General features: G+C 37.9%; 1 protein-coding gene across 7 annotated transcripts in view; it reads left to right on the top strand.

Moving 5' to 3' along the window:
* The first annotated feature begins 311 nt into the window (after positions 1–311).
* DCAF6 (DDB1 and CUL4 associated factor 6) overlaps positions 312–11,340 on the top strand; it is a 59,723-nt gene continuing 48,694 nt past the window's right edge. For all 7 annotated transcript variants that reach the window (XM_081327395.1, XM_081327392.1, XM_081327393.1 and 4 more), the window contains exons 1-2: positions 312–549; positions 8,793–8,854. In XM_081327395.1, coding sequence (XP_081183521.1) covers positions 456–549; positions 8,793–8,854 — 156 coding nt within the window. In that variant the 5' untranslated portion in view covers positions 312–455. The remainder of the gene's footprint in view (positions 550–8,792; positions 8,855–11,340) is intronic.

Genomic DNA, 11,340 nt, shown 5'->3' with positions numbered 1-11,340 from the left:
CGGAGAGGGGCGGTATATAAATCCAAATAAATAAATAAATAAGCGTGAGGGAAGGAGGGGGACGTTTAAAGCGTCAGGCGGTCGGCTCGGTCTCTCGTCCAGAAAGCCAGCGCGAGACGCGTCGGGGGGGGGGAAGGGGCAAACGGTTATTCCTCTCCACACCCCGCTTTCACTCTCGCGATGTCTCCAGCCAGCCGTTTCCCTCTCTGTGGGCGGGGCGGGGAAGGCGGGGGGAGGAGCTAGCGTTGCTGTGGCAGCTCTCCGAGGAGGCGATGGGGAGGGGAGGGGAAGAGTTGAATGGCAGCGGCGGCGCTGTGGTTACGCGCGCGGGAGGCGCGCGCGCGCGGTCTCCATGGTGAAGCGGGGGAGGGGTGGCCCCTCGGTAAGTGGCAGCGACTGATGTCGCTGGCGCCCGCCGTGGCAGATCCGATCCTCCTGGCCGAGCACGCGGTGCCATGTCCCGGGGGTGCTGCACCCACCTCCTGTGGGATGTGAAGAAACGGAGTTTGGGCCTGGAGGAGCCCGGCCTGCTGAGGAGACGGTATCTAGGTGAGGAAAGAGCGGGGAGGGGGAGGAGGAGGGCGGGGTCGGGGGCGCCGGGACGCGGCGGCCCTGTGTCGATTTCCCCCCCACCTACCCCCCCCCCAAGCGCCGAAGCTCGGTTCGATCTTTTTTTTGACGGCGAGCCGTCGGGACCGTCGTCGTGGAGCAGCCTTTTCTGATCGCGAGCCCCCCCTCCTTAAAGAGCAGCGCCGTGTTAAAGGTTTGAATGCCGAAGCGGGGAGCGGTCGGTCGGACAACCCCGGGGTGGTCGGTAAAAACGGCTAGGCAACCTCGAGCGATCTAGCTCTCTTCCGCGCCCTCCGGTACACCCGCTTCCCCCCCCCCCTTTATTTCCCCCTTAACAAGTTTTCTCGGCGGCGAGTCCCGGGAAAGAAAAGCCGCCTCTTCCGAACGCGAAAGGTCGACTTGCGGTTTTCCTCTGGTCTGCTTTTAATTTTGAATATCCCGTTCTTCGGCACGTTGTTGCGCTTGGCCAGGGAGCGATACTCAATTAATTGAGCCGAGTTCGGTTTAATCAACTGGACCGCTCTTCTTTCCCGTCCGCTGCCCTATCATAGGTCTCTTGTAGCGCAGAGAAATCAATCAGGACGGGGCTTTAGTGCCGTTTGCTGCCTTCCATTAATTAGCATGAGCTAAATCAGGGGTCGGCAACCTCGGCTCTTTTATGACTCGTGGACTTCAACTCCCAGAATTCCTGAGCCAGCTATGCTGGCTCAGGAATTCTGGGAGTTGAAGTCCACGAGTCATAAAAGAGCCGAGGTTGCCGACCCCTGAGCTAAACAAACTCAGGATGTACATAACCTTGGAAATGTTTAACTCAGACGGTTATGAGGTTCTGGCTTTCATAGACTTGGGGATTCAACCTCCCCCCCTTCTCCCCCCCCCCAAAATATGTAGTACGAATCGCTCCGGAATAATCAATCATTAAAATATGATAGCGACCTTATTTTATATCTGCAGGACGGATGCATTTTTACCAGAGTTGAGCCGAATCGACAGTGTTGGGGCAGTGAAATAAAATCAAATTGTTATCTTTTAAAGCCCTAATAAGCAGGCATATACAGAGAATGAAGGCTACTGCTAAGCCTGTAAGCCGCCCTGAGTCTTCGGAGAAGGGCGGGATATAAATAGAATTAAAATAAATAAAATAAATAAATAATGTTTATTAACACAGGAAAAATAATGTAGCACTAAATTTTCTTTATTTTGGTATGTGTGGTTATGGACTTTCTAAAACTTTGTAAGAAAAAGGTTACTTTTAATCAATTTCTGGGTAGTAGCCACACTATTTTTTTCCCCCCCAACTAATAACTTTTTGTTTTTAAAACTGCCCAGCATGGGAAGGAGATGGCGAGATTACAAATGATTTCTGTGTGCTTTTGCTGTAGCTATATATTATAGTCTAGATATTATAATTTATTAAAAAACTGATATTTGGTAGAAAAACAAGTGATAGCAGAGTTGCACCTGTGATTTGCCTGTTTACATCCAGGTGTATATTTCATTGCTCCCAAATTGGTTTCAGTATGTACTATTCTAATGAAAGTGAATATACTCTTTCAAAAAACCAGGAGCGTGGCAATAATTTTTCTGAATACTAAATTTTAATAAAAGGTAAAAGTTTTATGAGCTGCAGAAAAGATGCTGCCAGACTTATTTTCATTACCATAGGCTGTTCTTCCAATACTCTCACCGCCCTGAGTCCCTCGGGAGAAGGGCGGTATAAAAATTTAATAAAACTAAAAACTAAAAAAACTCTCTTGGAAAAGTATTAATCACATCTGTCAAACTTGGTCTAGAAATCTGCTAGAGCCACTCTTGTGGCTTTTTCTCCTGAAAGCTGATTTTTTAAAATATTACGCAGAATTACAACCTCATTGCCATCAATATGTGGTTAAATAGGTCAACATTTATGTATATAATAGGGTGTAATTATGGCACATTAATATCAGCAAAATGGATATTAAAAGAGTTAAATGACTAAAGAAGAAAAGAAAAGCCAATTCTAGAAAAATCAGACAACAGGCACAATCCTGTTCTTCCTCCAAATACTATTTTTTTCTTGCATAAAAGTGTGAATGCATTTGATAAGTTTCCTCAAGTTAATTTGAAGAGTAGTCTTCCAATTACATCCCAATTACAGGGAGTGATGTTATGATGATATTTTGGAGGCCCATGGCATGCTTATTGTTTGAATATTTTGTATGAATTTGGTGTAAGTTTAAGATGGGAACAATTATAAATTTTAGATATGTTGGGCATAGAATCCCCATTTAACTATAGCTAACTATTTTCTCTTTTTTGTTGCTTCTTATCTTTAATTAGTATAGCTTGCTATTTCTTACTTGTTTTCTGCACTTTTTAAAATGGTGCTTACCATGAAAAAAATAGAGTAATATCTTGAATGTATATAATTTAATAAAGTACTAGGCCACTGATTGCCCATCATTCATTTCTGATTGGTCCAGGTGAATATTTCAGTCAATGCTGTATCTAAGACTGGGCAATGATTTTTCAATTCTTGGAATTCTTCCCTCATTGCTATGAAGAGATAAACTAAAACATACCAGATTGACTTGTTTACATTCAGAATGAATTGGCTTTTCTCCTAAAGATCTTCAAGTTCTAGTGATACTGATACATTGTATTAGCTAGTTTCAAAGATCAATTGTATTTGTTGCTCATTTAAAATACTAAGACCCTATAACCACTCAAGAGTTGTTCAGAACTATTCAGATTCAGGCAACATATAAATGTTAATAATAATACTAAAATGAATATGATCGGAACAAGTTTGTTGCTGCTTAATATTTTAGCTATTTTACATTTGTTTTTTCTATTGTATGAGTGATGCTGATAATATTTCTATGAACTTCTGACATAACAATAAGTGGATAAAAAGTGTTTCAGTAAACAGGTATGACCAAATGCAGATTGAAAAGGTATCAAGACAACAAATTGTAAACATGCTAACATAAGGACTGTAGACTTATTTTTGTCAGGACTACTGCATCCACTCAAAACATTCTTGATTTGGTTTATTATTTTGATTTATATGCCACATTTCTGATAAAATGATTTAAAGTTGTTCATAGTAAGAACAACATACACAGATGCAAAAATACGAGGCAAAATGTATACAGTAAAATATAAAAAGTGGCATCTTCTTCCTACTGCCACATATGAAACACCTGTTCAGTGTCTAAAGCATGCAACATTTGTGCATGCTCTCAAGCATCAGATAAAAAACTAATCTTAGAATATACCCTCATAGGAAAGCAAATAACGTTTCCTTGTATTGCAATTTATAACTAATAGATGAAGATGCATCACATTTCTTGAGATAAAACTAGTTATATATAGTAGAGTACTTTTAGAGCATTGTTTATTGTGCTGCTAAAATATGCCAGTTTTAAACTAACTTTAAACTGAAATGATTGAGGCATAAATGTTAAATGGTAATGAACTAGAAGGAAAATATTAAATATAGTCAATGTTTCTCTTAAAGTGTAAACTCTTACAGTTCAGTAATGGTATATAAACAGTTAAAAAGAAGCAGATATCAAAGCAAATTAAACATTGGATATAACATTTAGAATAATAAATGATTCCAGTTAATATATATCTTAGTCTTTATTGAACAAGACAATTACCAACCACTTCAAAGGTTATACACACTCTCCCTCCCAGAGATTGATTATATGTAGCACATTTTAAATGTACTTGAGTGACCAGGTACAATAGAATACGTGAACCCATCTACATACAATCCCAAGTGCAAGATTGATGTAGAGAGTATTTTGTTTAATTCAGTCAGTGATTCTGGATCACCATGAATGAACTAATTTAAGAGAATATGTAAATTTGTTGCTGCTAGGGAAGTGACTTTATAAAAACACAAGGAACTATTTAAAATATATTTTAAGAATAACCAATGTATACCAACCATTATAATGAGAATATTAATTTCATGGCAGTATTTCAGTATTTGATATAGGTTTATAGTCACAGAATTCCTTTTTAATGCTTTCCAATGCAGTGTGAAAAAGTTTATAGGTCTTCTGAGAGATCTTTGCTGAACATTGCATTTTTTACTGGATGACACAACTATTTGTTCAGCACACTTGGGATTTGACTAGATTCTAATACAATTTTGCTTTCTCACATCTGCAAGCATTGCATGTGCAGTTAATAGACAACAAAATATATCAGAATATTATTGAGGGTTTCAGTAATTGTTTTCCTTTAATACAAATGACTAAATTATTTATCATTCAAATAAAAGATATCTCTGGCACTGATATATAAAAACTGTATCCAGTCATTTGAAGGTAATACCATGCCAAAGAGGATAGTTCAAAACATAATTCAACAACAGCTTTACAGTTTGTAGCTATTTAGGGCCCTGTGAAAGAAGTAGGAAACACATCTTTTTACATGTGGCAAAATACCCCCCCCTGGGGAAGTTCTAACACAGACATGTCAAACACAAGCCCCGGGGGCCAGATCCGGCCTGCGAAGTGGTTTCATGTGGCCCCCAAAGCCATCCTGGAAACAGTGAGGGAATGGTTCCCCCTGCCTGAGCCCTGGCCCAGAGACCCTCCTTCTGCCAGAGACCCCCACATCTGTCCCAGTCCTTCCCAGGCTCCCATAGACACCCTTGATGCCAATGATGTAGAGCTGGCCATGCCCACCCAGTAATCCATACGCACTCCAGCTGCGCCCACCCAATAGGCCACGCCCACCCTGGCCATACCCACCCGGCCCCCCAAGGGCAACCACAATGCTGATGTGGCCCTCAATGAAATTGAGTTTGACACCCCTGTTCTAACAGATTGGATGGAGTTTGCTTACGGGTATAGCTTTTAGTTACAACCTGAGCTTTAAATGCCGACTCAAATCTTATGATCTGAGAATATCCTCAGGAATTACGCCTTTCCATAGAAGCACAGGATACATGTTGCCTCTTTTTTTCTGCATATTGGGACAGTTGCAAGGATCTGAAGAAAGTCAAAACAACCCAGTTCCATTTTAAAGTATCAAACACAGATTGCATTTTTCCAGGTTATGTGCAGAGCAATCAAACTTTTGAGCAGTTACTTTGAAGATGGACTACATAATAGCAGAATTGATTTTGGAATGGTGCAAAGGCCGTGTATGAAATGGTTTTGAGTTTGTGGGAGATAGTCATTGAATGGGTGTCTAATTTTAACTCTGTTTATAATCAGGAACAATATGAAAATGGTAGAAACGTGAAAGAAAGTTCTATTTTGAGAAAGAGATAATCTGATTGATGACTGTGCATGTCAAGAAAATTATTCAGGCTGCTTCTCACTCTGTTAGTAAACCCCTGAACGGCTGTACCATTATCAGGTCCTATAACTGAATGCTAAAGAAGATAAACATATACAATCCTCTTCCCACTTAGATAAAAAACTTTATCTTCGACTTTAGTTTACTATATAGAAGAATTTTTTTAAAAGTATGAAAGAAATTCAAGTGAGTGTTGTATAGTTGCAGTCATACTTTAGTGAGGACTAAGTCCTTGGGTCTGTAATTTGCTTCCTATAAAAATAATTTCTTGAGTTTATACAGTTGTTTTGTAAAAAATATGAAATATGGGAAATAAGTATATTTAAAGAAAATTTAAAAGTTATGCAAGCACACATTACTTTTATAGTGGAAGTAACATTTTCTTGCAAGTTAATATTTTAAATCTAGTCTGTTGCTCTAACACTGTTTACTTCAGTTGAACATTCAAGTATGTGTAACATTATCATTCACTAAGCAGGAAGGGTTATATTTAGCTATGTACTCATTTGGCTGTGTCATATGTTTAAAAGTCCAATAAAGATTGCAATATTGCTATAGACAAAATTGCTTTTCCTTACATAATAATGTAATCACATGACAGCCAAATGCATCTCAACGATTAAAATTAAAATCGATAGTAAGAATTACTTTAAAATTGATTAATTATGTTAAGCTTTTAAAAATAGTGATACAATATTTGAAGTTTAATAATTTTGTCAATCAAGGAAACAAGGTCAGAAATGTCAATTGCGATTATAGCTTCCTCCTAAAATATGGGGAGTATTTTTAGTTAAGATAGCTCCTTTTTAATGAACGAAACAATATGTAATGATTCCTTATATTGAAGAAATTAAGAAGTACATCAACTGAAATCACATTATTTTGTGAGGTATACTGTACTAAATGCCCACAAGTTGCGATGTACTTTGATCTGAAACTCTTTGATTTAGTTCCATAATCATTGTTCAATAAAACAAAATGAGGTATGAAATCAATTACAGAGGACAAATAAGTTATTTAATTACAACAGTTGTAGAAGAAAAATATACACAGTTTAGAATTAATATTTTAAAAACTGATGTTTGCAAAAAATACTGAAAAAGTGATGTGGAATATTGTCCAGCAGTAATAATAGGTTTTTTTATGCACCAATAACTATATGCAGACTAATACGATCACAACAAAATATAAAACCTCTATAGCTGAAGAGCCCATAACATTTAAAACTATTGCTAGAATCAGTATCTAAATAACCCTAGATATCCATATAAAGAATTAATGCTTAAATCAGCTTTACTGGTAAGAATAGTAATTAAATCTAAGCCAGGGGTCTTCAAACTTGGCCCTTTGATGACTTGTGGACTTCAACTCCCAGAATTCCTCAGCCAGCGTGCCTGGCTGAGGAATTCTGGGAGTTGAAGTCCACAAGTCATTAAAGGGCCAAGTTTGAAGACCCCTGATCTAAGCTATATTTGTAATTCACTGCGGTATGCTCTTGTGATATCAGTGTCCATATAAATATGATAAATAAACATTTTCTGGAGATAGGAAAAGAAGGGAGTAATATGCCATCTTTGATAGATAAATCATATTCACATAGTGATGTATAAACAATGAAAAAAGAGAATATTAGAAGTTAATCATTATGCCTACTCTGATCTAATGTAAGAACCAAACGTTGCTATAACAAGGAATCTTGAAAATTCTTACATGATCTATTTTTAAAAATAAATTGTATTTGCTTTGTATTCTACATTCCTTTATTTTGCAGTATAGTACATACAATTATAAAAAATATGTAAAACCATAGGTTTTATATCAACTGTAACTGAAACATTTCAGTTATGAACGGATTTGTACTTTCCTAGCTACCTTACATTCCAAGTCTGTTCAAGCACTTATAGGTTAGTTTCATATTCTCCCAACTAAATAGCAGGTAGACTTCTTTTTGCATATATTAAATGTCTAGAGTTCAAAAATCAAGTTTTCCCTTGGCAGATCTAAAATGATCGCATTGATCGTAACAATGTGCTCAAAGTAGAATGTGACATTTGCATTTGTAGAAGTGAGGGTAAGCTGGATACAGTATTGACAATTCCTCTATTTACAATTTTTATATCTTTATATCCTTTATAAATAGAAGCTAAAAAGAATAGTGCCCTAATCCATCATTAATTTATATATATTCATGGAAGAAAACTTCAAAAATTTGATACTTACAGTATATGTGGGAATTGACTCATCTTATCTGTTAAATAAATATTTAGACCTGTGTTCATATTTCGTTAGCTGATCACTTGTGTAGGTTTGCCTACATTCATTCGGAATACATATGTATTACTGGATTGGAAAATAGTGTTTTCTTTATTTTTATTTTTCTTATTTTTATTTTTTCTTATTCTTATTTTTCTTTATTTTTGCTTTAGTATTGTGTTTTAAAGAATTTCTGCACTAGGTATTTGATTATCATTGCAGTTGATGTTTCCCTTAAAACAAAAGCAATTCACTCTTCCAGAAGTGTTCATTTTTGGAATAATGCATGTTGGAATGTACTCAAGGAAAAGTCATTATAGTAACTTTTCATGTGCTGAGGCAAGTTGGGAAATTTATTCAAATTTGAGGACAGTTGTGTTTTGCCTTTGACATTATATTGAATGTGTAATGCTACAGTATATATTTCTGACTAAATGCTTGTTGGATAACTCTTTGCCTGCTTGGTTGGCTGATTGGGCTGAACAAATGCTTATCCATTGTCCAGGAAGTCAAATTCCCAGTCTCTAAATATTGGTTAATAATCTTGGGTCTACATACAGTGTGATACCTGCCCCAGAAAATTGAGAGCAATGGAGTTTTTCAGGTGGTGTTTGTAAACATTAAGATATGTTAGTTAATCTTACAGTATTTTTTTTCCACAGGGAGAAGAGAATTTATCCAAAGATTAAAACTTGAAGCAACATTGAATGTGCATGATGGCTGTGTAAGTGATTTCTTGTTCCTTTTAAATTTTTAAATACTTTTAACATTATCTTTTAAAATTGTAACTGATTATACGCTTGCAAACCTCCCTCCAGATAAGAATATGAGGGCAGATTTGTAGAGTTGGCAAGGATCTCCATTTAAAAGTTTCTATTGCACAAATGGACAAGCACAGTAACATGCAATCTTGGTTATTTTAATAAAATAGTTGCAAACAATTTCGTATAGTGAAAGAAAGGCTGTGTCTGAAAATGAACATTCTATTTTCTTTCCCATCTCTGCCCTTTTGGCTGCCTGGCACTGTATTGCCTCTGCTCCCTTTGTCACCCTGCACTTTGCTCATCCTGCTGACCCTCTTTGCCCACATTCCTTTTGGCCTGCTGCCTTGCACTTGCTGCCCCTGCTGCATTGTGTTCATTGTCTCTGCCATCCTGCACTCTGTTTGCCCTGCAGGCCTGCCATCTTCGCTACCTGCAGCCCACTCACCCTGTTGTCTTAATGTTCTGTTCCCATTGTCCCGCTGCTCTGCACTTGCAAGATTGGTGCATGCTATTTGGAGAACATGCAAGCGGCTTTGGAAAGAAGACCTAGTGCAGCCAGCTGCTGCCCCACACATGGCCAGGCCAGACATGTCTTGCCAGTAGTGGGAGAAACATGGTGAAAGTTGGCTGGGCATGGCAGGGTCTGCGGAGTAAAGGCTGGCAGAGATGGCTGTGGCTTTGCACTTGATGCTGGAATGGCTGGCTGCAGTGCATTCTAGGGTGATGGCAGCAATAGCACTAGGACTAAATAGAGGCCTGGGATGCTGATGGCTGGCTGAGACTGCTGCAGGTGCTGGACCTCTACTTCAGCCCCTGCTGAGAAGTGGCACTGTGAAGTGCAGCTAAATGGGTACAAGTGTTCACTAAGATCTGCGGGTGTGAACAGTTGAAGTGCCCTAAACAATATTGCTTATTTTAAGTATTAAGTCAGTACAGATAGTCCTCGACATTCATTTAACAATTGTTTGAAGTTACAACTGCACTGAAGAAAATGACTTACAATTGGTCCTCACACTTACACCATTTACAGCATCCCCCTGGAAGCTTTGCATTGAGACAAATCAGCCATCAGCAGACACACAGAGATAAACCACATTTACATACCATTCAAAAGAGACAATAAAAAGCTAAGAAGAAAAGAAAAAGATCAGAACACATTCTCTTTAACAATCAACACACAAATAAGTATGGATTAATATAAGTCAAACAATCAAGCAGAAAACTGTCCCAATCAAGAAACTATCAAAGACAAAACCACAACCCCACCAACACTGGCAGGGCAAGCTACTTTATGGAAACAGGGAGCAAACCCTACAGTAACGAGCACTGATGATGTTACTTACAGTAAAATTGTGGAAACCTTTTGGGAAAAGTGTACATTTGAGGTTTGATGGCTAATAACACCACTTTTTTTAGAGTAGTACCATAAGACTATATATCAATGGAAAGATAATTTAATCAAGAATGTAACGCAACAAGGTTTGTTCAATTATTTGTATTCTATGAAAAGTTATAGCCAAATAACCAGAAAAAGGAAGCACAACTTGCTTAGGTTAATATCAGGTAGCTTTCCTTCATCTGATTGTAGCCAAAAAGCATGAGTGTTTAGAGAGCCAATCAGGTGTCATCTTGTTTTGGCAATGAGCCAATCAGATCACAGTAGGATTCAGTTATTGATGTCATGTATTGAAGCTGAGAAGAGGACATTTGGCAGTGTTTTATGTGATCGCTATCAAGTTGGTTGGGTTTTTTTGTGTTCTTTCATTTAGTGAGCTTGTAAAACGTAATAAAATTAAAGTAATGGTGCAAAGAATTGACTGATCACCCAGAAAGTGATGTAAAATAGTATTATTAAGTGAAGAAGGCTAGAGTTATAAAGAAATTAGAAGAAAAATTGGTGGAAACTTAACCAAAGGTGGCATTTCTAAGTTTTTGAAGAGGTATAAGGAGACTCCGTCACTACAAAACCACACTGGTAAAGGCAGGAAAAGGTGCACAACAGCAAGTGATGATAGAAGAATTAAGAGAATGTGCCTACGTGACAGAAGAAAATCATCTGGGTGTATACAAGATGAAATGGCACAATGCAGTGTGAAGCTAAGTGCAAGGACTGTTTGGCGCAGACTGCAGGAATTTGGCCTAAAATCTAAAATTCCATGAAGAAAGCCACTTTTATCTCTCAAACAAAGTTTGAAAAGACTAAACTGGGCTAAAACCCATGTTACCTGGACAGAGGAACAATGGAACAGTGTTATTTGGTAGTGATGGCATAAAATAGGTAACGAGAAGAATCGGAGAATATTTGCATCCTGATTGCATTATATGTACCATGAAACACCCAGTCATTGTTATGATCTGAGGGTGTATGACATCAAAAGGTGTGGGCAGAATTTATTTGATTAATGGGAATATAAATGGCCAAAAATACATTAATGAATTACTTGAG

The sequence above is a fragment of the Vipera berus genome, assembly GCF_964194415.1.
Source record: "Vipera berus genome assembly, chromosome: 4".
Taxonomy (NCBI): domain Eukaryota; kingdom Metazoa; phylum Chordata; class Lepidosauria; order Squamata; family Viperidae; genus Vipera; species Vipera berus.
Note: the sequence above shows the minus strand (reverse complement) of the source record. Positions and strands in the feature narration are given on the sequence as shown.